A 26045-nucleotide genomic window follows, 5' to 3' on the forward strand; every position below is an offset into this window, starting at 1 on the left:
TCCCCAGACCTAGGCCTTCCTGCTGTCCAGCCTTCTGAGACCTTCCCTTGGCTCCGCCCTCTCACCAGGTATACACAAGGCCAGACCCCTTCCTATCCAGGTTCCCCACCTTTCTTAAGGCCTTGTGGCCTGGGCCTGGACCTTACCACTGACCTCTCCCCGGCCCCACCTCCACTCCGCTGCGCCCACCCCTTAAAGCTGGCCCCGCCTCTCCTTTCCCTTTTCCCGGACCCCGCACACCGCCCTTCAGGTGGCCCGCACGCCCCCTAGCCCACTTAGTCTTACCCCTGACCACGCCCCCTTGCCAGGCGGCCCTGTCCCGCCAGGCCTCGAGTGAAACCCTTTTCGTCCAACTGGCTCCAGCCCGCGCCTACCTTCCACCTGGCCCTCTCCTCCGGCGGACGCGCTCCGGGCCGCTCCGCCGAAGCCGAGGAACCCGGCAAAGCTGTAGGCCCCGGGCGTGCGACACGCGCGCAGTCCCTCAGCCCCGCGCGGGTGACCCCACCTGCCTCGCGCCCGCCCCGTGCGCCGCCGTCCTGGGCGTCACACCAGGAACTCTCGGGCGCTCGACTGCACTCCCAAATTCGCGCCACCGAATTCGCGCGCAGACTTCGGCGGCCCGGGGCGGGGCCGAGCTGAGGGGCGGGGCCCAGGGGAGGTCCGCGCCGCCACCACTCTGGGGACGCTGTGACTTGTAGTCTCCAGGGTGGCGGCTGCTAGGGAGAGCGGGTGAGGTGGGGCGAGCCCTCCCGCAGAGCACGCTGGGAAAAGGCCCGCGCCCTCCCTTGCTCTGGGCTGGTGGATGTGGTTGCCGGTGGCCAGAGTGACTGACGGGGAAATAGGGACATTCGGGAAAAGCCGCTGCGCGAAGCACGGCGGGAAGAGAGGCGGGAGGCAGCGCGGGGAATCCCGGGAGCGAGGGCCTCGGCGCGGGGCATTGTGGGAGGTGGACGCCGCTTCGGGGCGGGTAGGTGAGTGGGGAGGGGCGGGAAGGGTGCACTTCTGGGGGAGGGAAGAGGCACAATTGGGTGGGACAGCGGGAGAGAAGGGACCGCGGCGGGCGGAGCTGGGAGGGCTCGCGAGAGACAGCTGGGAGGGGCTGCACAGGGGTGGGGGGAGCGCAGCTGGACGCAGGGAGCATTTGGAGTGGGGCCATGTCTTGGACGTAACGCACCTCTGGAGGATGGTACCTGTAGATGAAAGCACGGGGGCCACAGCTGGACTGGGGGAGCGCGTCTGAGCAGGAAGGGGACACAGACGAATATTAGTGACACTTCTGAGAATTGGCCACAAGTGAATGGGGCACACACCTGTAAGGAAAGTGTAGTATTGGATGTGGGAAGCACTTCTAGGAAGCAGAGACCGCGGCTGGCTGTAGCGACTCATAAGGGCTACACCCGGGGGAGGGGCAACAGCTGCACATCGAAGGCACACGCAGGGAGGAGAGAGCCACAGGTGTATGAAGAACATGATTGGGGATGAGGGGCCCGTGACGGAGTGTGGGAGCACATCTGGAGGTGGCACATCTTTGAAGGGGACACAGCTGCACAGTCAAGTGTAGACACATGGAGGGAAGAGTTCCATAGGAACGCGGGCAGTAGAGGTTACTGCCACATGAAGGAGACACATCTGGAAGAGGAGGAAGTTTTAGCTGGAAGTTGGGAACCCATTTGAGGAAGTGTCCCCAACTGAGCTTTAGAGTCCTATTTTGGGAGAGGAACCCCAGCTGTACCTTGGGATCACATCTGTGGAGGAGGCAACCAGAACTGGAGTTAGGGATCAGGATGACAGGACCGGCTCCGACTGCCCCTGGAATAACGGAGGAGGGGGGAGGAGGCCAAAGGTGGGGTGGAGGTTCATATCTAGAGATTAATGGAGATGCATCCTGCCCCCGGCCCCACCTGGACAGAGGCACCAGCACCAAAGAGGCAGGTCGAAAATGGAGGGAGTGGGATTCCTCAGGTGGGGATGGCTCTGTGGTCTTAGGCACGTGTCCTCCCACCTTTCACTCAGACGCCCCAGGATGGAGCCCCCGCCTGGCATGGCAGTGGGGCCGGAGGAGCAGGAGGAGCAGGAGCTGCTGGAGCGGGCCTTCTTCTCGTGGGCTGAGTTCAGCCGCTTTTTCGACGCGTGGTGCCAACAGCGGCTGGCGCTCTTCTTCGTCCAGAGCTCCATGCACCTGACACGCTGCCACTGGGCCAGGTTGCCCCCGCTGTACACGCTCATTGACGTGCTCAAGTACAGCTACGTGCGGCTGGTGTGCAAGGACGTGCGTGCTCCCAGCCGGCCTGCCATAGGGTGAGTGAGCTGAGCCACCACCCTGCTGGGTGCTAGAGGGGTAAAGAAAGAAAGGGGGAGGGGGAGGCACAGAGCCCCCCACCCAAGGATTGGGGGAGAGAGATGCCAACTAAAACAGCTAAACACACCTTGCAGAGAGGCTGAGAGTCAAGAAGGGAAACTTACTGAGAATGAGAGGGAGCTAGAGGGACAACGTCACACACACAGTGAGAGACAATGCGGGCTCCACTTACAGACTTTATGCTAGAGACCTGTAGAGAGGTAGAGATACCCCCAAGAGACAGGAGAAGGAAAAACGACTCAGAAAATTCCAGGAATGTGGGGACTTGGAGCCAGAGACACCAGACAGAGCCAGAAAAAAATGGGCAAAAGCGGAGTTTTGTACTCGTACTAAGAGATCAGAGACAGAGCTGCAGAGAAGGCCACAGAACAAAAAGAAAAACATCTATCAATACATTCAGTAAACACGGGGCTAGTTCCCACGCTGGGGCATAGGGCTATTTCACTGGGGAGAGGCGGGAGGTGGCTGTTTGAGCAAGACGGATAAATTCCTTGCCCTTCTGGAACTTTCACACTGAGCAGGAATATTGACGTTATATGAACAAGCTCACATATAATTCCCTCCAACTGTGATGCTCCAGCAGGGGCAAGTGAGAAATTCAAGAGAGCTAAGAAACACACCCAGGTGGCAAAGGGTATTTCAGTTGTCCCCGATTTTAAACTAGGGACATTGCCCATAGAATGTTAGGCTTTTAGCTCCGCTTGAAACAGGAAGAGGCTGAGCCCACATCCCCTTGTGGCACAAGGCCACCCCAGTCAGACCAGGCATTGGAACGCAGGCTCGCCTCAGATCCCACCACTCTGTGCTGCCTCCCACTTAGCATTCCACTTCCTTGTGTTGCCTGCCTGGCCCTCATAGGCTCAAGTCTGAGAGCCTCGGCTGAGGACCCATGGACAAGAGCAGAGTGCCTGAGAACACAGGCTCTGCCCTCAAAGACAGGCTCTGCGCTTTCCTGGGCCCGTGTCTTGACAACAGACTTCTCATGCCCAAGCCTCGGTTTTCTCATCTATGAAATGCGGTTATCACAGTACCTGCCTCGTGGGGCCGTTGGGAGGTTCCCATGAGACCGTGCACAGGAACACGGGGCGGCTGGGTAAATGACAGTTGTTACAGGAACTGAGAGCACAGCCTTCTGGGTGCAGACCATGGCTCTGCTGCTGATTAGCCAGTGACGTTGAGCTTGTGACTTCACCTTTTCTGGGCTCCAGTTTCCTCACCTGGAAAATGGGAGAAGTAATAGTACTGATCTCATAAGGTTTGTGAGGATTAAATGAAATAATACGTGCAAGTCGTTCAGAAGAGTGCCCAGCGCAGAGTGAACACCCTCTAATGATGATTCTCACCCATAGTTACTTAAACCCTGATTGCGAGATTACCATTCTCAGGAACTTATTCACCGCTTCTTCTAGAAACAGACACCTGGAGATCTGGAAGCAGAACAGCATCAAACACACCAGGTCACACAGGAATCTAGAACATTGGAAGATGCAAGAAGCTTACGCTCAACCTAGAATCTCTCTTTGTTAACAAAATCTAATTCAAAATAACACTGAGCACCTACCATGTGCGTGCTTCTTGCTGGGCATTTTGAACCCAGAGCTTGTCTCTGCCCTTGAGGTCAGAACTAATAGAGGAGACAGACAAAGACAAAAAAGAGAGAGAGAGAGATCCATGGTAGTGAGAGAGACATTGAGGAGGGAAGAGAGAGGAAGATAAAAGAGTGGCCAGCTCCACCAGAGAGCTTATAGGGTAGTTCTGGAAGGCTTCCTGGAAGAGGTGACCAGGAATCTTGAAAATTTTATTTATTTTTACATTTATGCATGTACAGTATTTGACTTAATAACCATGTGGCACGTACTCTGCAGGCACGTCTCAAGTGCTCTACAAATATCAGAGGGAGCCAGGGGTGGGGGCGAAGGCGGGGAGTGACAGGCTGGGGGGGGGGGGCTTGGCCTGATAACTCAGTGGACAAGAGGATGGTCCCTGGATGGGGAGCCCAGAAAAGGGGGTGGTTGATGAGCCGCTTCAGGGGTGACTTGGGGCCACCACTTGCGAGCCCTTCTATCCCCCAGGCTGCTCAGGGCCTCTGCTGAGTCGCAGCCTGGGGACAGCCCACGGGCCGAGGGCCGAGGCTGGAGAAGATTAGTGTAAGGGATGTGGCTGGAAGGGTGTCACGGCCCGGATGTGCAGGGCTGAGTCTGTGGGCTGGGACTTTATCCTGGGGAGCCCCAGGGGGGCTGTGAGCAGGGTCACCTCTGGATATAAGGGGATCCCTCTGTGGCCACAGGGGAACAGACTGGAGGATAGAGACGGCAGACCCAGAAGGAGGCTGGGGCTGAGGGGCCAGCAACGCACAGAAAGGCTTCCTCTCCAGCTCCTCCCTCCCGCTTTGCTGGATGTTGCCCCGTGACCCCAAATCACCATCCCCATCTTCCGCTCCCCAAGCCTCTCTCCAAGGCACTTTCCTCCCAACACGGGAGTGGCTCAGTCTTTGCGAGCTTTTGAAAACAAGGATCTTGAGACACTGAAAGATCAAGAAGACGTGGACAAGTGAAGTATAAGACAAATCAAAGCAGTGGCACTTTTAGAAGAAAGAAGATGTTTAGAAACTAGTGGCTACTTTTTATTTACTGTTTCCTATGCATCATCTTCTTTTCTAACCTCCTTACATAGTTTAATCCTCCGATTTAGTCCTTTCAGCAAGCCTGTGAGGTTGGTATTATTATTAGCCCCAATTTCCAGATGAGAAAACTGAGGCACAGAGAGGTTAAAGGACTTTCCCAAGATAACACAGCTGCTAAGGGGAAAAACCAGGACTTGGACCTGGGCACTGTTTAATCACAAAGCCCATGCGTTCTTCTCCCTTCTTTTCTCTCCCTCTCTCTCTCCCCTCGCCCTCATCTTTATTTCAGTCATGGATTCTCAATGCGAGAGTTGAATGTGCTGACACCCTAAAGATTTTTTTTGGTCCTAGGCTCCATGCTGTTTGTTCATTCATGGAAGAGGTTTGTTTTGGGCACCTACTATGTACAGGGTGAATGTATTTTAGTTGCTGGGGCTCCATTCAGAGGGGAGCATGTGTTACAGATGGGCATCAATCAAACCATCATCCCAATGTGCAATGGAATCTGCCCTCACCTGGGGAGGTTCAGAAAGACTTCCTGGAGGAGGTGACACTGACTCTGAATGTCGAAGGTCAAGTAAGAGTTAACCAGGTCCAAAGAAGGGCAAAGGATGTTTCCTGAAGAAGGAAAGGACTTAACAATAGGTTGGTGGGAGTGGGGGAAAGTGGATGGTTTGGAGAATGTAGAAGGCATGATGGGCAGGACTTGGTCATGGGTGGTTTTGATGGGCGAGTGGCAGGCCTCGGTCCCTGGGATCATACGGTGGGATTCAGTCATTTGCTCCTTCATATATATACTAAGCACCTCCCAGTGGCCAGAGGCCGTTCCAGGTGCTGAGTAAACATAATTGACAAGAAGTCCTGCCCACATAGAGTTTACATAGCTGGGGGCAGGGGGGGTGATTACCCTCTCAGCCAGGTGGAGATGATTGTGTGAGATCCCAGAACTCCAGAGGGGCATGCTAGTCCCTGCCAAGATGGACAGCTTCACAGAAGAAAACTTTTAAAAAGTGTAACACACCTTCAGAAAAGTGCACACGTCAAACACGTGCAGCTTGATGAGTTCTCCCAAAATGAAGTGCACGGGCAACCAGCACCGAGAGAACGAGACAGAACATGCCAAGTGCCGAGAAGCCACCTCCGGCCCCCCCGAGGGCTCGCTGCTCAAGGCCAACCGCCGTCCATCTACTGCCAGCAGAAGCTAGCTTTGCCTGCTGTCAAACTTTCTACAAACCAGAACCACCGCGCAGTGGGTCCTTTTTTGTGCCTTCTCGCACAGCAGGTTTGTGAGGTCCATCCACGTTGTTGGAGATAATAATGGTTGGTTCATTCTTCTTGTTGATTAGTTTTTTATTTTAGGAGTATATTACAACATATTTTCCTACTGTATTGTTGTATATTTGGGTTGTCTCAAGTATTTAGCTAATACAAAGAGTGCTGTTCTGAACATTCTAGTGCAGTCTTGCAGTGCCCGTCCTCAGGTGTTTGTCTTGAGTGAAATTACTGTTCGGAGGGAGGCACATGATAGCGTTAGTGAATACTGTCTCACAGTTTTCCAAAAGCAATGGCACCATTTTGTACCTCTGCTTATGATACATGAGAGTTCCGGTTGCTCTACATGCTCGTCAACACTTGATGTTGTCGGTGTCTTGTTTGACCACATTCGTGGTGTGTAGTGGCATTTTCTTAGGGTTTAAATTTATTTCCTTGAAGAGTCTGAGCACCTTTTTGTGTATACAAGGTTTGCAACCTAGGAAGCTAACGTCCATTGTTTGCAGCTGCATAAAAACGTACGTGGGAATGGTAACTACCCGGTAGGGTCAAGCATATCTTGGGGGACAGTGGGAGGAAGGGGATCTTGTTAGGGCAGTTCGTTCACAATGGGCCTGAACTGTCAATTTTGTTACTGCTAAATCAGAAGCAAGTACGGGAATATCTGAAATGTTTTGTTTTCTTAAAATTGAGGTAAATATAATAAAACATTCACTTTTGATAGCTCCTGGGGCGGGGGGGGGGGGGATAGAATTACAGCAAATACACAGGTTTCACCCCCTTCCAGACACCTTTTAATTTTATTTTTTTAAAGACACTTTTTAAGTACCTTTCGCATATCAACTCTTGATCCTCACAACGACCCTATGAGAAGCGATGAGGATAATAACCTCTTTTTTAACAAATGAGGAAACAGGCAGGCCTGAAGTGACTTGCCCAGGGTCAGACGCCTGGCAAATTCTTAAGGCCCTCTGCTCTTCTCTATGCTGGAAACCATTCTTAATTTTTAAAAATAAGAATCGGAAGGAGAGGGCAGCAGGGTGGTGTGACGGCGGCGGTGGTCGTTCCTCCCGCAGGCACCGCGAGGCCGGCTGCCCGGCCTTCATCATCGTCAAGCTGAGCCCGCTGCGCGACCGCCTCGTGGTGACGGAGTGCCAGCTGACCCACTCGCACCCGGCCTGCCCGATCGAGTTCGCCTACTACTTCCGCCCGGGGCGCCTGCTGGCCAACACCTGCCTGCCGGTGCGCACCACCAACAAGATCTCCAAGCAGTTCCTGGCCCCGGCCGACGTGCACCGCCTGCTTTCCTACTGCAAGGACAGGGACCACAGCGTCATCGACGCCCTGCGCGTGCTCGAGGGGCTCTTCCACACCGACCCTGAGGCCAAGGTGGGGTCTCCAGAGAGGCAGGCTGGGGCGGGCCATTCATTCATCCATCCTTCCACTCATCCCTCCGCTCTGATTCATTCCTTCCTGCCTTCATTCACTAAGTTCTTACTGCGCCGTTGGGGAGGCGGCGGCGAGAAGACGCGCCTGCCCTCAGAGAGCCCGCCCTCTAGTGCAGCGAGCCCTGTACGACCTCCTGCCCTGACGCAAAGGTCTCAGGGTCCGCACTGCCCGGCGGGGGAGCCCCCAGCCACAGGGGGCCGCAGTGAGCTATTGAGCACTGGACATGTGGCCAGTAGGACCGAGGAACCGGATTTTAAATTTTATTTCACTGTAACTAGCTGAAATTTAAATAGCCACTGATGGTTCTTGGCCACCTTGCCCAGGTAACTGCCATAACTAGCCTGCAGTTACAGTGGGAGAAAGCAGCAATAGACAGACACATGCAAATACAATGTAATATCAGTAGGGCTGGGTGCTAGGAAGGAGAGGATTCGAAGTGGTGGGAAGCATTTTAGAAAAAAGCTTTTTTAAACTGAACTACACATACAGGGAATGCATGCATGATAGGTATACAGTTTGACATGTGTTCGCAAAGTGAAAACGCCCCTGTACCCAGCACCCAGATCAAGCATGAGATGGGAGAGTGCTACATTCCATAATAAGGAGGGGGACAGTTAGTTGACCCCCATTCTGTCTCCAGAGGGAAGCGAGTTCCAGGCAGAAGGACCAGCCCATGCGAAGGCTCAGAGGCGGGAGGGGGCTCCGCATGCTGGAGGGAGAGCCACAATGCTGCCCCTCCATGAGGCCTATTCCTGCTGCTTGGACCCAACGTCAGCACTGGGTGGACTCGAAGGGACGCAAGGAAGGAGGAAGGGAAGGAGAGAAGGAAAGCCAGCGGGTCTCTTCCCCCGGGCTGTGCTGCTCTTTCACGCGTGGGGGAGGTCCCCACTCAGGGTGAAGATGAGGAAGGAGCCTGAGCTGGAGGCGGGGAGGGTGCTCTGGACCTGATGCTGCAGGTGTCACCAGAGCGCGAACCCACCACGGTGGCAGCATCTGGGTGCAGGGAGACGGGGGCCCACCCAGCGTAAGAACGCTGTCTGTCACCAAGGGCTGTTCAGGCTTCTGCCCACAAGTGCCACCTCAGATCAGGTCACTTTTCACTCACACTTTGTCACATGACCCTGCCTACCTGCAAGAGGGCAGAGAGGGTCAGTCCTGCCCTGTGCCCGGGATGGCAGAACCGTGATTACTTGGCAAGTGACAGCCACAGGCTTATAGAGGGTGGTGTCACCAGTGGCCTCCCTGAGCCCCGCCTCAGTCTGGACACCTTTAGTCACTGAGTCTCTGAGCCTGTTCACAGCTCCCAAAGGAAACATTCTCTGTGCACATGGCCTCGTTTTACATCATACCAGCCAATTCCAGGCAATACAGTAAGAGCCAGAAACGAAGAAGCTATGCTAAGAGCTTTACATACATTCTGGCTGTGCCATTTACTGGCTGTGGAGCATCCAATAACCTGTTAAAAAAAAAAAAAAGTTATTTAATTTCTCTGGACTTCAGTTTATTCATCTGTAGAATGGGGCTAGGGATAGATGCTACTTCATGGGATTGTTAGGGCTGTTGTATAAGGATCAAGTGTGTGTGTGAAGAATGGTGCCCAGAAAATAGGGAGCCCTGTATCTTTTAGCTATTAATGTTATTTCCTCAATTTTTTTCTTTGGAAGAGTCTGGATGATAGGCTCGTCCTGGCCACGTGGTGTAGAAGGGGGCGGGGCGCTCACCTACAGGAAGAGGTGTGAGTGGAAAGTGTTAGGTGGTGTGGTCTCTGACGTCACACCTGTGGAACCGGACTTCACTGGTCGATTCCCCCCAGTGCCGCTGATCTGTGTGACTTCCCCCTCCCTGGCTGCTCTGTCTGCGCATGTGCGCCCCATGCCGTGTGCTTCAAGCCAAAAGCCTCTGCGTCAGGCCTGTGTGATCGCTTCTGTGAAGGCAGCAGGGGACACTGGTCCGGAGCGCGGACCCTGGGGCCAAGCTGCCTGGGTTCAAATCCCAGCTCAGCTGCATACTACCTGTGTGAACGCGGGCAAGCAGCTGAGTCTCTCTGTGCCTCAGTTTCCCCATCTGAAAAATGGGGGTGGTACCAGCAGTACCTGTTGTACAGGGTTGTTACGAGGATTGACGGAGTTAATGCCTCAGAGCTGTGCGTGGCACCGAGAAATGGCCGCGTGTGGGGTGTTCCTGTTCCGTCGCAGGCTACGTACCTGAGATCGGCGCATGGGTATTTCGTCGTCTTTGTTTTTCAGGTTGTCTCTTCCCACTCTAAGGGCCAGGGTGACCCTGCTCAGGGCCTGAACCAGCACTTGGTGCATCATATTTGCTCAGTAAATATTTGGTAGATAAATTCATTCATTTGTGGATCCTCCACCTTCATCAAATGTCACCCCTTAAGTGTCACCCATACATCTCCCCCCAACTCCTTTTTTTCCCAACCATTCTTCTTTTATTTTTAATATTTTATTTATTTTTTGAGAGAGGGGAAGGAAGGAAGAGAGGGAAACATCAATGTGCAAGAGATATGTTGATTGGGTGCCTCTCGCGCGCCCTCTACCGGGGACCTGGCCCGCAACCCAGGCACGCGCCCTGCTTGGGAATCGGACCCACAACCTTTCGGTTCTCAGGCCGACACTCAATCCACTGAGCCACACCAGCCAGGGCTATTCTCCCAACCGTCCTTAATGACTTGGACACCAGCCCCGCCACTTGTTAGCCCCATGACGTTGGCAGTCCCTTCTCTCGTGTAGTCAGGCTGCCTCACTGCCTGGCAGGTGGCCAGCCAGGGGAGGTCACCTGAGCCTTGGTGTCCAGGGTTTTTGTTGGGACCGGGCACGTAGACACGACTGCCTGTCGGCGTGGCTGACCCTGCAGAGATCAAGCTGATCGTGCATGTCCCCAGACCCCACCATAAATCACGCTGTTAGCAAAGACTATCCGTCTGGAGGGGCCCAAGGCCACCAGATAAACAAAGGCATTCTTACCAAGCAGGACATTCCAAGGGCTGATCTCCCGGGAGCGGGGCAAGAGCCAAACCTGTCTCTGGGATGTGCAGGGTTTGGACAGCCCCGACCTGCTGGGATACCTGGAATTTTTCAGCCTCAGTTTCCATATCCTCAATATAAGAAAAATAATGGTCTGCTCTAAGCAGCTCACTCAGAAGGCCCACACCAACCTCGGTTCCACTGGGCTTTCCCTTTAGCGTGCCCGCCACGCTCGGGTAACAACTACAACAGCTGACGCTCAGTGAACACGGATCTCTTGCCCGGCGCCTCTCTACGCACTTCATGTGGGTCAACCCTTCAACCCTCATAGTGACCTTACAAGGTTGATACTAGTACACTCCCCACCTTTGCGGAAGGGAACACCTGAGGCACAGAACAGTTCAGAAGCTTCTCCCAAGTCCCACAGCTGGGGTGCAAACACACAGCTGGAATGTAGGGGAACCTGGATCCATCTCGCTGCAGCCTGGCTCCAGGGTCCAGAAACTGCACCAGCCAGTCGCTGGGCCTCGCAGCTGAAATTGACTCTGGTTGTGCTATTGCTGGTGGAGACTCGGCCAGTCCAACAGGGCAGGACACGGGCCTGCCTCAGTCTCTTTTCTCTCTTCGAGGCCTGCGCAGCAGCGGCACTCAACAGGTGCTCAGTAAATGCTGTTCAATGGCCAAATGGCTGTCCAAAAAACAAACTCCTGTGCCCCCTTTTAGAAAAAAAATCCCAGAATCAGAAATCTAAGTTTTCCCATTAAAAATGGAAGTCGGCTTCTAATCAGTTGAGTGCCTGCCAGGCCGGGCAAGTCTCAAGGCAAATACATTTTGCTGTGTTTGCTTTTCTCTCTTATTCCTGACTCCCAAGGAAAAAAAGAGAAGATTTTAGCCAGCACAATAGAAGCATGTAAGTTCTTTTTAACCCATTATAACTACTGTGATTCTATTTGAGATACAATTGACATATAACAAGATATTAGTTTTGGGTGTACAACATGATTCAATACTTGTATGTACTGTGAAATGATCAACACAGTAAGTCTAGTGAATGTCCAGCAACCTTTACCGTCATGGTAGTTTCTAGACCAGACATAGAACGTTCTGTGATGATGGAAATGTTCTAGATCAGGGACATCCACTAGAGAAGCCATTGGCCTTGTGTTGCTCCTTGAAATATGAGTAGTGTGGCTAAGGGATTGATTTTTTTTTTCATATTTTAAAATCTTAATTAATTTAGATTGCTACATGTGGCCAATGACCACCATACTGGACAGAGCAGTTCCAGACTGAAACTTCTGCTGAGATAAATTAAATTTATTTATTTAATCCTCACCCAAGGACAAGTTTATTGATTTTGGAGAGGGGAAGGGAGGGAAAGAAACAGCAATGTGAGAGAAACATCGATCAGTTGCCTCTCATACGCACCCTGATGGAAATCAAACCCACGATCTTTTGGTTTGCAGGACGACGCCCAACCAACTGAGCCACACTGGCCAGGGCTGAGATGAAGTAAAGCATAAAGTAACATCATAAAAATGAATAGTGGTTGAAAAATTTTAGTGGTGCTGTAACTAATTCAGTGGCAAGCTTACGAGGGGGGACCCCAAAAAAACCCCTGGAATTATCTTCTGGAGGGCAGGCCCCTTGTTGTACAGGCTTCCCCTGCTAGGTGGGTGTTCTAGGAACCCATCTGCAGCAGTGCACCAGCTGGCGTTGTTGTGAGAGGCTGCCTTCCGCTTCAGTGCATTCTTTTGGACGACTCAGCGTGTTTGCCCATTTCGTGATAAGTAATTTACGAGCACTCCTGCCCACTCCGTGCTGAGTGTTCAGCAGTTTTTAACCAAAAATGACATGACTTCCGAGTGTCACCCTCCCTATTCACCCAATCTCACCCCAAGCAACTTTGTTTCCCTGGATGAAAAAAGTCCCCGAAGGGAAACATTTTGCTGATGGGAAAGAGGTGAAACAAAAAATGGCAGAAGCATTAAAAGGCATCAAAATCAAAGAGTTCAAAAACTGTTTTGAGCAGTGGAAAAACACCTCCATAGCTGTATTGCATCAATTGAAGGTGACTGAAGTTTAAGCATGTAAGAATAGCCCTGGCTGGTGTGACTCAGTGAACTGAGCGCTGACCTGAGAACCAAAGAGTCACCAGTTCAATTTTCAGTCAGGGCGCATGTCTGGGTTGCAGGCCAGGTCCCCAGTAGGGGGCACTCGAGAGGCAACCACACATTGACGTTTCTCTCCCTCTCTTTCTTCCTTCCTTCCCCTCTCTCTAAAAATAAATAAATAAAATATTATTTAAAAATAAAAAACATGTAAGGATAAATACACTATTTTTAATAAATTCTGGGGGGGTTGGGTCCCCCCTCATACTTGGATTTTTGATAAATTGTATTGCATTCCAATACTATTTAAGATGCCAAGTATATGATTTCAGGGTTAGGAAAGCAATTGCTTTGTTCTCTTTGGATTCTGTTAGACTTTCTTTTCCTTGAGGTTTTCTTTTTTTTTCCCCCCTCGAAAGTGCTCTTTAACCGGCCTGATAGAACGAGATCAAGGTTTGGCGGAACGGCCTGTGGGGAGATCTGTCCTTAGACTGTCCTGGGATCCTGGCTCCGCTGCTGTGGGCCAGCCCAGCAGGGCCTGGCCGAAGGAGCCCCGCCCGCCTGCCTGGCAGAGGGGGCCTTAACTCAGAGCTGCTAATCCCCCTGCTCCATTAAGAGGCTTTTGTGCAATAATAATGAGGCCAGGGTGACAGAGGCCCAGGCAGGTGAGAGGGACAGAGGATGAGGTCCCACGGCCTGACTGCCCAGCCCACTGCGTGGTGTGAACTCTGGGTTTTACTTCAGGTGTGATGCACAGTCCTGGGATAGGCTTCCGAGCAGGGGACGGGGTGATCTGATTGGAGTTTTGAAAACGCCCCTCCGGCACCTGGGTGGGGAACGGACAAGAGGGTTTGGGTGGAGACAGGCAGCCCAGAGAGGACGTGAGATTCTGGGTTCGCTGTGACGGTCGCCTCAGGGACTTAGGGACGCTGGCATGAGGCCAGGAACCGGCCCTGAGGGGGCCCCCCCACGGAGTGGGTGGTGCAGCCATTGGCGGATGGGGGCTGACCAAGGAGGGGCAGGCTGGGGGAGCGAGAGGCAAGTGCGGCTTTGAATCGCTGGTCTCAAGGGACCACGCTGCTGCAGAGGCAGTGGTAGGTCTGGAGCCTGGAGATACAGAGCTGGAGGTGTCACCTTCCAGGGGGTGACGGCTGTACGGCTGGATGAGGCCACTTTGGCAGAGCCTGCGGAAGGGAGAGAGGAGAGGGCCGGCTCGGGCTCGGAGGCAACATTGGTGGGGAGGGCGGAGGGCAAGCAAAGGAGACTGCAGAGGAGAGGCCCGGGAGGGAGGAGGAACGCTGGGCACTTTCAGGGTGACAGAAGCCAAGAGGGCCCTGTGTCCCTGCAAGGAGGCAGGGTCACCGCCCTCCATGCTGCGGAGAGCTCAAGGAAGACAGTCCTAGCAACGGGGATTTGGTACACGCCAGCCATCTTGCCAGGCTTTGGACACACTCTCCCTTTGGCGTCACCATGCCCCTGTTCAATAGGCATTGTTATCTCCATTTTACAGACCTGGAAACTCGGGCTAAAATGCAAAGGAAGTCACTTGCCCAAGGTCTCAGAGCTGCTAAGAGGCAAAGCCAGGCTCCCAAAGCAGACTGTGCACCTGAACCTTCCCTGCAGGGATGTGGGCCCCGGGTGCCGCTGCTCGCTCACGCACCGTGCACCTGCTCGTTCGGGGTGCCCCGAGGTGCTGCTCTGGGCCAGGGGTCTGAAAGGCAATGAAATCGCAGCTGACATCTGGGGGGGGCGGGAGGGGGCGCCACACAGGCAATAAGCAAATGAGCAAATAAAGATGTGACAGCTTCAAGGCGGGAAGGGCGGCGGCCAAAGGGGTTAGAGCCCGACTGTTCGCTTAGCTGGGACGGTCCGAGAAGACCATGCAGAGGACGTGGTCTTTGGGCAGAAGTGATAATTATACTAATAACAAAAACTTCAGGAGCACTTACGACTTGAGTGAGTATTGTAATACTATTCGTGCCAGGCAGCATTCTCAATGCTTTAAGTGACTTCATCTCTCTGCTCAGAGACGCGCCCATCGTCATCAGTTTACAAATGAGACGGAGGCCAGGGAAGTTGCTGGAAGCCACACAGCCCGGAAGTTAGGTCTCAGCAACACCGCCCGGGCGGTCTGGCTTCAGAGGTTCTGCTGGATCTGACTCTCTATGCACGAGGGAATGAATATTCAGTTCCCCGAGGGAGGAATTGCGGGTCAAGGAGGAAACTGAGGCACAGAAGTTAAGTCACAAGGTTAGAAGGTGGTGGGGCCGGGACTCGAACCTCAGCAGTCTGGCTTCACGGTCTGTGCGCTTTCTTACCACACCAGTGCCTCTCGCTTTGAGGGCTGGTCGCAGTAGGTTGCTGGGCCCCGCCCCCAGAGTTTCTGGCTTAGCAGGTCTGGGGTGGGCCTGAGAATATGTATTTCTGTTATGATCCTGCCAGGTGAGGCTGACGCTGCTAGTCCAGGGCCCGCACAGTGAGAACCGCTGCCTTAGATGCCAGGACCACAAACACAGGCAATTGGCCTCCAGAACCCACATTTTTCATCACTCCCCTGCACTGCCTCCTGCCGGTCAAAATAATAAACGCATGCCCACATGAATGAATGGATTCCCACTCCCCGCAGCGGGGGCGGGGGGGGGGAACCGGAGGTCGGGGAGAGGGGCGGGCAACCCCAGCATACCCTGACCTCCTTCCCTGCCTCCCTGCCTCCCCGACCCGGCCCGCAGGTGAAGCTCGTGTTCATGGAGAACCAGGCAGTGGTGGAGACCGTATTCTTCCTGACGTCGCGCACGCGGGCGCTGCTGCGGCGCTTCCCGCGCATGCTCCTGGTGGACCGGCTGCCGGGACTGCAGGGCGCGCTGGACCTGTTGGCGGTGCTGTGCGTGGATGGTGCTGGCCACGCACGTCAGGCCGCCTGCTGCGTGGCGCGCCCGGGGACGCCGAGCCTGCTGCGCTTTGCCCTGGCCTCGCTGCTGCAGAGCGCGCCAGATGTCAAGGGCCGCGTGCGCTGCCTGACGGCGGGACCCGAGGTGACCGCGCAGCTCCCAGCCGTGCGCCAGCTGTTGCCGGGCGCGCGCGTGCAGATCTGTCGCGCGCAGGGCCTCGAGACGCTCTTCAGCAAGGCGCAGGAGCTGGGCGGCGCCGGCCGTGAGGACCCGGGCCTGTGGCCGCGCTTGTGTCGTCTTGCCGGCGCCTTGTCACCTGCCGCCTATGCCGAGGCGCTGGCGGAGCTGCGCGCCCACGGCCCCGCCGCCTTCATCGACTACTTCGAGCGCAACTGGGCGTCCCGCCGCGACATGTGGGTGCGCTTCCGTGCCTTCGAGGCAGCCCGCGATCTGGACGCGTGTGCCCTGGTGCGCAGCCACCGCCGGCGCCTGCTGCGTCGCCTCAGCCCCTCGCGCAGCATGGCGCAGTGCCTTCGCGACTTGGTGGCCATGCAGTGGGCCGACGCGTCCGGAGAGGTGGCGCCCGATGCCCCCGACGGTGGGGGGCCTTGGCTGGAGGGCGAACCGGGGAAGGGAGCCCAGGTGGAGAACGAGAGGGGAAAGGGCCTGGAGAACGGAGGCTGGGGAGGGGCCCCAAGTGAAGGGAGTGTTTGGAGAGGTGCCCAGCTGGACGAGTGGGCCAGAGTCCTGGAGACCAAAGGCCGGGGCGGGGCTCCGTTAGAAAGTGAGAAGGGGAGAGGGTTGCAGATCCAATGCTGGAGAGGGGCCCAGCTGGAGAGCCCGAAGGTGCGAGGGTTAGGAGCGAGTGTCTGGAGAAGGTCCCAGCTGGAGAACGAGCACCTGAGAGGCCCGGAGGTCCGAGACAGGAGGGGGGCCCCGCTGGGGAGGGAGAATGGCTGGGGGCTGGAAGGGTGTGTCTGGAGGGGGACCCACTCGGAGGACCAGGGGCTGAGGAGGTTGGAAGGGTACCCCTGGAAGATGGCCCAGCTGGAGGGTCAAAGGCTTAGCGTCCTGCAGACCACAGACGGGAGGAGGACCCAGGTCGGTGACGCGAGCGCCAGGGACCTTGAAGGGAGCACCTGCAGGGGGGCCCAGGCGCATGATGAGAAGTTCTCTGAACTGAGAGCCAGAGAACCGAAGGGGCCCCAGGTGGAAGCGGAGAAGGGAGTGGGGCTGGCGGTCAGACACTGGAGCGGGGCCCATTGGGAGAAGCCCCTGGAGTTGGTCCCCGAGAACAGAGACCCATGGGGGCCCCATTGGGGAGGCGAGTGGAGAGGGCCGGAAATTAGAGAAGAGAGGGCAGGGAGGTCGGGGATCAAAAGAAGAGGGGACCTGGAGGATATAGTTCTGGTCCAGCTCGGGGATGCAAGGGTGACAGGCCGAGAGAACGGAGATAGGGGGGCTCGGTCCGGGGGTCCCAAAGGCAGGGCAGGGCCAGCGGGGGAGTGTGCAGACAGAGGAGGGAGGCGCCGAGGGCTGGGTAATGGAGTCCCATGGGGTGCCCCTGCCGGAACTGTGTTCAAGGACGGTCCAGAATGGGCAGTGGCAAGAAGAGTGTGCCTGGCCACAGGGGCCAGCCTGCAGGACGGAAGTGAAGGGGAAGGCCCCAGGGAACCAAAGAGACCTCGCTGCCCTTCAGGAGAGAAGGAGGTGGACTGGGAGCCCCTGGCCAAGTTCCGAGCGGCCTGTGGGCCAGAGCTGGCAGAACTTGTGGCCGAGGAGCTGGCCTTTGCCAGGCAGCACGGGACCCGGGGTTTCCACACAACCGGGGCGGGCTTCGCCCTTAAGGACGGCACCTCGGACTTCTTCCTGGACGGGGCCCTGACGCGCTGCAGCTGCTCCATCCACGCCGCCCGGCGTCTGCCCTGCCGCCACCTCTTCGCGGCGCGCCTCCTCACCGGGGCAGCCTTGTTCCACGTGGACCTGCTCAGGGACTGCTGGGGGAGGGCCCCAGAGTCCTGACCCTCAGGCCCCCGCCCGCCCCCTCCGCCGGGAGGGCGGGAGGGCATCCTTTGATCCCAAAGATATCAAGGCAGAGGCCAAGGAGGCCGCCCCTGTCCCTCTGGCCGTCCCCGGATCACCCAGGGACCTCCTCTTGGCAGTTTGCCTCTCTGGGTCCGAGGGGAAGTTGTCGGTGGTCTCCAAGGTCCCAGGGCCACAGGCATGGAAGGTGGTGGCCAGGGTGGACTCTGAGGGCTTCCTCGGAATATAAGGAAGAGGTACAGACAGGGCCAGGCTGGGGCAGAAGGAAGAAAGGGGCGCACCGAGGGAGCGGAGGACACCGGGCTCTGGGGACAGCCTGGCAGTAGACTGGCCAAGTCCAGGGAGTGCAGGGGGCAAGTGGAAAAGCAAGGGAGAAAGTAAGAGGACAAAGAGAGGGGGCAGGGAGAGAAGACAACAAGGAGATGGAAATGGAGGAGGAACGGGGAAAACAGGAGGCAGGAGAGGAGTCGGGGATGGGCAGGGAAGGAGGAGACAAGGGGGAGGAGAGGGAAGAAGAAGAGGCACAACAAAGGAAGCGTGGGAGATGGGGCAAGAGGAAATGAAGCGAGTCGTTTTGGTTACTTCTCTAAGGGCCGGAGGCTTGGATCCCCTTCACCTTCTGATTGGTCATTACTAGGAGACAGGACAAGAGGGGACCCTGGGAGTCTGGCGGGGTGGGCTGGGGGCCCTTCAGTGGCAGAGGGGAGTGATTGAGACTATTGTGCTTCAAGGTTGGAATAAAGCAGTATTATTTTGGTTTCCATGCTGAGTTCTTGGCTTCTGGACGAGGGTCAGAAGGCCAGATCCAGAGGGAAATTGAGATGGTCCAGCATTCTGTCATTCTTTTTTTTTTCTTTTTTTCTTTTTTTTTTTAAGATTTTATGTATTTCTAGAGAAAGAGGAAAGGAGGGAGAGAGGGAAACATCAATGTGCGGTTGCCTCTCGTGCGCCCCCTACTGGGGACCTGGCCCAAGACCCAGGCGTGTGCCCTGACTGGGAGTCCAAGCGGCGACCCTTTGGTTCACAGGCCAGCGCTCAGTGCACTGAGCCTCACCAGCCAGGGCCTGTCATTCTTTCAGTAAGACCTTCTGGGGCCACACTGAATGAAGGGTCCCCAAATGAATCCACCTCCATGGCAGCTGAGGCTTCCTCCTGAGTGACTTGAGCCTCTAACATGCCCAGCACAATCCCTTTAGGCCTCTGCTCGAATGTCACCTTCTCCTGAGGGCCATCCCTGAAGAGTTCATCTAAAAAGTCACCCCATTCTTTCTTTTTTAAAGATTTTATTTACTTTTAGAGATGGGGAAGGGAGGAAGAGAAACATCAATCGGTTGCCTCTCATAGGCGCCCTGACCCTGTGGCCAAATCTGCAACCCCGGCATGTGCCCTGACCAGGGATCGAACTTGTGACCTTTCACTTTGCAGGATGATGGCCAACCCACTGAGCCACACTGGTCAGGGCAAGTGACCCCATTATTTCTCAACATTATACTTTACAACACTTAGCACTACCTGAAATTATACCACATAGCTCTTTACTAGTTTAGCAGTGCTTTAGCTTACACAGTGTAAAGCCAGACTCTCTCAGCGAAATCCCAGCTTCATTCCTTGCTTGCTTTGTGATGTTTGTTGCTTACTCTGTCTCTTACAGTTAAGGGATAATCATAGTTCCCAGCTGAGAGCAGATGAAGGCGTGTGTGTGCCGGTGCTTTAACCTTCCACTTCCCCAGAGGATCTCAATTACCTATTAATGTACCCTCTTTTCCAATGATCTGTGTCCCCCGTTCTTAATAGTCAATCTGCTCCCACCAAAATAAAAGCTCTTTTTGTTTCCCATCGTCTCTCTCTCCAGCGCCTAGGACAGTGCCAGTTGAAAGGTAAGCACTAGGTTAGGAAGATGAAAGAATATAAATGGCAGACTGGCTAGGAGAGCTAGCTTCTCCATGCTTCATCGTTACTATGGTGACAATCGAGCCTGCCAGGAGATTCCCAGCTTCAATAACCTTGCTCCTAACCCCAACCGGCTCACCCGTTGGCCACCAGTACCTGAAAACTACAACTCCCAGCAGGCTCAGCGCCGGCAGCACCTCCCAGCTAAGTCGGGCACCTGCGTAGTACAATCGGCTGTCCCGGCTCTCCCTTTGAGCGCCTAGTGGGGACTCTAAGGACGGTGACACACGAGTGTGGAGGATGCTTTGCTCGCTCTCTCTGTTCTCCAGGTGGGAGGGACCTGAGTTCCAGAAACAACATCTCGGTTTGAGGCGGGCAGAAGGGACCGCTCCAGTCTCCATGGTGATGGGCTCGACTTGAACTGCGGAGAAGATTAGGGAAGGAGGGATGGAGGGGAATCCCAAAGTGGATGTTGCCATGGTAACCCTGGAGCAAAGTATCTTACCAGGTTTCAGGCAGGAGACACAGTAAGAAATTTTAAAGCACTTACTCAGATAGCCCAAGTTTCTTTTAGGATCCTTTTAGGACTGTTTTTGGGGTTTTTTTAAACTTTATTTTTAGTGTTGACACAATTACAGATATCCTCACCACCACCCCCATCCCCTTTGCCCACCTCCATCCCGCCCCAGGCCCTCCTTCCTCCCGTCCGTTACCATGCTCTTGTCTGTGTCTATGTGTTAGAACATTTATGTTCTTTGACTGACCCCTTCAAGGGTTGTTCTTTAAAGTCAATGTTTTTAGCCCTGGCTGGTGCGGCTCAGTGGATCGAGTGCCAGCCTGCGAACCAAAGGGTCACTGGTTCGATTCCCCGTCAGGGCACATGCCTGGGTTGCAAACCAAGTCCCCAGTAGGGGGCGTTCAAGAGGCAACCACACATTGGCATTTCTCTCTTTCTCCCTTCCCCTTTCTCTAAAAACAAGTAAATAAAATCTTTTTTAAAAAATAAATAAAGTCAATGTTTTTTAGAAGCATCTTCATGACAAAGAATGCATTCCATTGTTCTCCAGAGGCTTGGAATTCTCACTCTTGAGAAAAATAAACTTTGCAGTTTGTTTGAAAAAAACAAACTTTATTTGTTTTTTGTTTTAAATGTTTTTAAGAAATTCTCTCTTTAAGACAGGGCCCTTGAGGCAGACTTAGAAGTTTTCCTGGATGGCCCTTAGAGTTTTAATTATTTTGGCTAAGTCGGCCCATTAAAAGTTGCAGGAGGAAGGACCAAAGAACTTCTTGGAAACCGTTAGAGGGTGAAGAGCCTATGGTAAAAATAAATTCCCCGGAAGCTCTCACAGCCGGGCAAAAAAACAAACAAGATGTCCAGGCTGCCTTGGAATCATTTAATTTTTTAGAGGCCTCTAAATACCATTTTGAAAAATGCTTCTTATTCAGCTTGTTTATCATTTCTAACTGTGCACATAAATATACTCCTTCTAGCATCTCCAAAGATCCCCAGGGTAGTCTCTGTAACTCCAATCGCCCTTCATATCCGAAGTCCACCCAGACAAATGGCAGGGGTGGACCGCAAATCCTGCGGGCCTCCCGGAACAACCTCGTCCTTCTGCAGCAATTTCAGACAGAGGGCGCCCCACTACAAAAACAGGTGCCACGGCGCCCGAGAATAAAGGCTCTGAATCTCAGCTGAAGGAGGGAGGTTTGGAAGGAGAGAGCTCACCCTGGAATAAGGCCTGCGGGGAAGACGACAGAGTTCCAAGGGTTTGAGCAGGTGCCTTGCTGGGACCCAGCTGTTGATTCAATAACTGATCTCTGTTCATTTCAAAAACTGAGCACTTGGGCTACTCCTTTGTTTTCTCTTCCTGTGCTTTAGTCTCGCTGTTATGTTTTCAATTCACCAATAAAGAGTGAGCCTGAGGAACCCTAGGCCCCCAACCTCCACCCCAATAAAAGGAGAACCCCAGGTTCATTCTCTCTCTCTCTCTCTCCCCCGCCCCCACTTCCCCCTCATGATTTTGCTGTGTGACCCTTGTGTACTATCTAATTTCCAGGTCTTATAAGTAATAAACCTGTATCTTTTCAAAGTTTCCTGGTGGTTATTGCTGAAAGGATGTCTTGCAATCATAATAAGAACCCCAGGGGTGCCCCGGATGGTGTGGCTCAGTGGATTGAGCCCCAGTCTGCGAACCAAAGGGTCGCAGGTTCGATTCCCAGGGTAGGGCACATGCCTGGGTTGCAGGCCAAGTCCGCAGCAGGGGGCGTGTGAGATGCAACCACACATTGACATTTCTCTCCTCTTTCTCCCTCTATTCCCCTCTCTGAAAATAAATGAATAAAATCTTAAAAAAGAAAAAGAACCCCAAGTTCTGGTCCAGCCCCCACATTGGTTGCTGACATGCTGAGACCGACATAAACGACACCTTCACAAGCATCTATGACATTGTGCTCTTTCACCCACAGCCAGGACACCAGTGTTCATGAGCAGGGCGCTGATTTGGGGGCAGCCTGTTTGACAAATACACCCAGTAACCCATTTCAGGAACTGTTGCTTCTCACCGCCGCCACCTGAGGCTCCACAGGTTTGGAGATCCCACCTGCCAAGAGGAGAACTAGTCCCTCTGCCATGGAGCACAGACTGCTCCACTAAATTGGATACATATTCCCCAGCCATTTTGTGTCCCTAATGGCACTGAAATGACAGACAAGGAGCAAGACTGCTCTACCTGTTTGGGCAACGGGTCCGACTCCCAAGAGGACACTGGCCGGCTGTCAGCAACGGGAGCGCAGAGCTCTCTGTTGTCCGGGGGCCAGCAGATTCGGCGCGGTCCCCCTGTCACTTCCTTACTCAATGGTAGTCAACAGCCATATTACTGTTGGCGCACTAACTAAAGTGTCCACATTTCAGTGAGCAAGGGGAATAAGCCAAGAAATAAAACTACACGCCAGCTAAGTCAGTCTCCTTTTTAAGGAGCTCACTGGCGCTGGTTTACGTAGCATCTGTCATTTGCCCCGTTCTAGTCACACTGCCATCCCACTGTAAGGAAGGCCGAGGAAAGTCCACGGAAGACAACCGGCCACCTCCCAGAACGCAGGGCTCACAGAGCAAGGCCAGGGAGAAAGCGGGCGTTGGCTCAACCACCGCCGGACAGACTCTCTGTTTCCCTGGGGCAAGTGATGAACCCGCCGTCACTTAGATGTTTTCGCTGCTTGAAGTGCCACACACAACAAGAAGTAGTCACAGGTGGATTTGCCAATGGCACATGATGGGATTTGGCAGCAAAGCTATGGATAGTAACTTCCTCTTGCATAGATGGCCAAGTCCAATGTAGGTGTTGCAAATGCAACTCAAAATCATCATCGGCGGAAGGGTCTGAGTGACGCTCTGAGTCCGTGGCCCCGGGCAGAGAAGCAGGTGGTCCCATTGCGGAGGCTGGTCACAGCCTCTCAAAGCGACGAACTCACACCGGTTTTCATTGCTTCACCAAGCTGAAGGGCCTGTTTGGCCCCAGTGTGATCAGAGCTTTCTGCGGTGCAGCTTATTTCTTTTTAAAAATATTTTTAAAAATATATTGATTTGAGAGAGAGAGAGAGAGAGAGAGAGAAACATTGATTTTGTTGTTCCTCTTCTGCATTCACTGGTTGATTCTTATATGTGCTCTGGCTGGGGATTGAACCTGTAACTTTGGCTATCGGGACGACGCTTTAACCAACTGAGCTACCTGGCCAAGGCTGGATGGAAATTTTTTTAAAAGATCACCTTGGTTGTTAGTGTGGGGAAAATGTAACCAAAAGTGAAAACAGAGTAGCGATTCAAGTGACAGGATTCTGATATACAGGCAATGGGAAGAAATATGTAGAAACAAATTATACTTCAGAGGTAGGTCTCCTAGGATTTCCTGATTAGTTAGGTAGAGGGCAGAGAAAAAGAAGGAATCCCTCGATCAGAAATAAACAGACTAAAAAGTGAGCAGGCTCTGGAGTGAGTAGCTCAGGGGTCAGAGGCGCATTTGACTGAAATAAAAAGCACGTCACCCACCGCCCCACAGGGACCTGGAAGTCTGTCCGTGCTTGTCCCTGATCAGTCTTCGCGGGTGTAAAGCCTCCTAGTGCTTCAGCCAGTGAGCGTTTTGCAACACAGAACATATGACAGAATGGTCCCTGTGAAGTCACAGCAATGACCCAGGCCAGGGACGGAAGCTGGGAGCGCCCTCCGCCCAGGTTCCTGGGGGCAGCGAGGCGGCCCGTTTCCCCGCTGACTGGCCTGCAGCCTCCAGCGCTGCCATCACAGAGAAACAGCTGGCACGGACGAACAGCGCTCTGGTTTTGAACTTGGAAACATACATTTCTTTTAAAGAAAAATTATTTTTACTGATTACACAGAGAGAGAGAAACTTCAGTTTATTGTTCTACTTACTGATGCATTCATTGGTTGCTTCTTGCATGTGCCCGAACCCGGATCGAACCCCCAGCCTCGGGGGATCGGGACGACGCTCCAGCCACCTGAGCTACCGGGCCAGGCGGCTCGTTTCTGATTTGAGCGCCCAGCACGCACCGCCCACCCGCTCAGAGCTCCTCGTGTCCAGTGACTCCGCCCTTCTTCAGAGCCCAGGGGCTTTTTTTTGTTGACTCTGAAGTTTTTTCTCGGTTCTAGGGTTTGATTTCAAACCATAATACAAAATGGTAATAGAAGATAGTTTCCAAAGCACGCATGTGGACGTATTTCTCTGCAGTTTTAGAGCCGCCTGCACTTGACATAGTAAACACCTTAATGTGGTTAGTTGCCCAATACGATGTGGTCTCCTGCCTTGAATCGTGTTCCCTTTCCACGTACAGAACCATGACTATTTCAATCCTTCATCGTTTCAAGGAGGATAATTTGTGTTCATTCTTTAAAGCCAATTTTACAATAGTACCTACTCTTTTGTGAAACACTCCTTTCCCTCTTGGAAATGTTTGAAGTTCCTTTTGTGTCATTGAATATGTGTCTTCAATGTCTTGAAGAACACTCGTCACATTTTCACTATTTTTATGTCTTCAGCTATGTACTTAACCTATTCAATACAAACTTTGGTACAGCAAAGACCTAACACAGTGCATGGTAAGTATTGGGAAAACGTACCTCAAGTGTCATCAGAAAAAAAATGTACATAAATTATACACATGTATTATAATATTTGTATATATATTACATATTATAAAACATTACATGCATGTATTATGTATGTGTATATAAACAATCCTTCAATTGTTTCTTTTTTCAGATTTTATTTATTTACTTTTAGAGACAGGAAAAGGTTGGAAAAAAGAGAGGGAGAGAAACATCAATGTGAGAAACACCGATCGGTTGTCTCTCTATGCACCCCCAGTGGGGACTGAACACACAACCCAGGCATGTGCCCCGACCAAGAATCAGAGAGGTGACCTTTCACTTTGTGGAACGACGCCCAGCCAACTGAACCACACTGGTCAGGGCTTTGATTCTTTCTTTCTTTCCTTCAAGGAGTGTTTTATGGCTTGTTTTTTTGGGGAGGGAGGGAAGGGAGGGAGAAAGAGAGGGAGGGAAACATCAATGTGTGGTTGCATCTCACACGGCCCCTACTGGGGACCTGGCCTGCAACCCAGGCATGTGCCCTGACTGGGAATCAAACCAGTGACCCTTTGGTTCGCAGGCTGGGGCTCAATCCACTGAGCTACACCAGCCAGGGCAGGGCTTCATTTGTTTCTTCAACAGCAAAATAGATGCAGACTCACTCTGCCATCGTATAGGTTTACCGTGTGGCATAAAACCCGTGCAATTCACCTGACTTCCTGTTTTTACAAGAGGGAGAGCTCCTATTACTCAGATCAAACTTCAAATGGAAGTATATATTATTTAAATGTCAAAATCATTGTGTGTGCATATCTTTGACTCAAGCAAACAAAAAGCAATTCAGCCTTTAAAACCTAACAATTCTAACTTGTAAAAGGATCAACCATAAGGCGATTTATGGTTATGTTGGTTAATCAAGATCTGTCTTGAATATCAGGAGGTCTGGCTGGTAGACAATTAGAGCTGAACATTAATTACAGAATCATGTGACATAATGACCTTTGTTACACAGTCACAAAAATGAAGGCCAATGATGTGTCTTTAGGAAGAAAGAATAATGTTGCGTTTGGTCCTGGAAAATACAAATTGTGTCAAACAAAAAACAAACCATAGCAAGACTTTGTCTTTCATATCTTTTATTTTCTGTATGAAAAGTTTCCAAGGCTTAACGTATTAACTTCCCAGAGCGATGTCAAGATAACCTGATTTGTATTAGACGTGATCCGAGGGCACACATCGAGAGCAATTAAGGTAGAAGTATAAACACCAAATAGTTTAAAAGAAAATATAAACACATCCTTTGACCAAACTGAAGGAAGAACACAGGTGTGCTT

The 26045-nt window shown here is 53.0% G+C and overlaps 2 protein-coding genes across 2 annotated transcripts in view; one reads left to right on the top strand and one right to left on the bottom strand.

Annotated features, from left to right (window-relative positions):
• LIG1 (DNA ligase 1) overlaps nt 1-436 on the bottom strand; it is a 30230-nt gene extending 29794 nt beyond the window's left edge. The window contains exon 1 of the mRNA XM_054588520.1: nt 375-436. The gene's annotated coding sequence lies outside the window, so the exon portion shown is untranslated. The remainder of the gene's footprint in view (nt 1-374) is intronic.
• Nucleotides 437-1939: 1503 nt separating this feature from the next.
• On the top strand, nt 1940-17702 carry ZSWIM9 (zinc finger SWIM-type containing 9). The gene is made up of 4 exons (XM_054588401.1): nt 1940-1962; nt 2014-2298; nt 7331-7643; nt 15522-17702. The coding sequence occupies exons 1-4, from the start codon at nt 1940-1942 to the stop codon at nt 17700-17702; spliced, it is 2802 nt and encodes a 933-aa protein (XP_054444376.1).
• Nucleotides 17703-26045: the final 8343 nt, after the last annotated feature.

This window comes from Pteronotus mesoamericanus, unplaced genomic scaffold, assembly GCF_021234165.1.
Source record: "Pteronotus mesoamericanus isolate MK-2021 breed Mesoamerican mustached bat unplaced genomic scaffold, CSHL_Meso_final scaffold_137, whole genome shotgun sequence".
Lineage (NCBI taxonomy): Eukaryota > Metazoa > Chordata > Mammalia > Chiroptera > Mormoopidae > Pteronotus > Pteronotus mesoamericanus.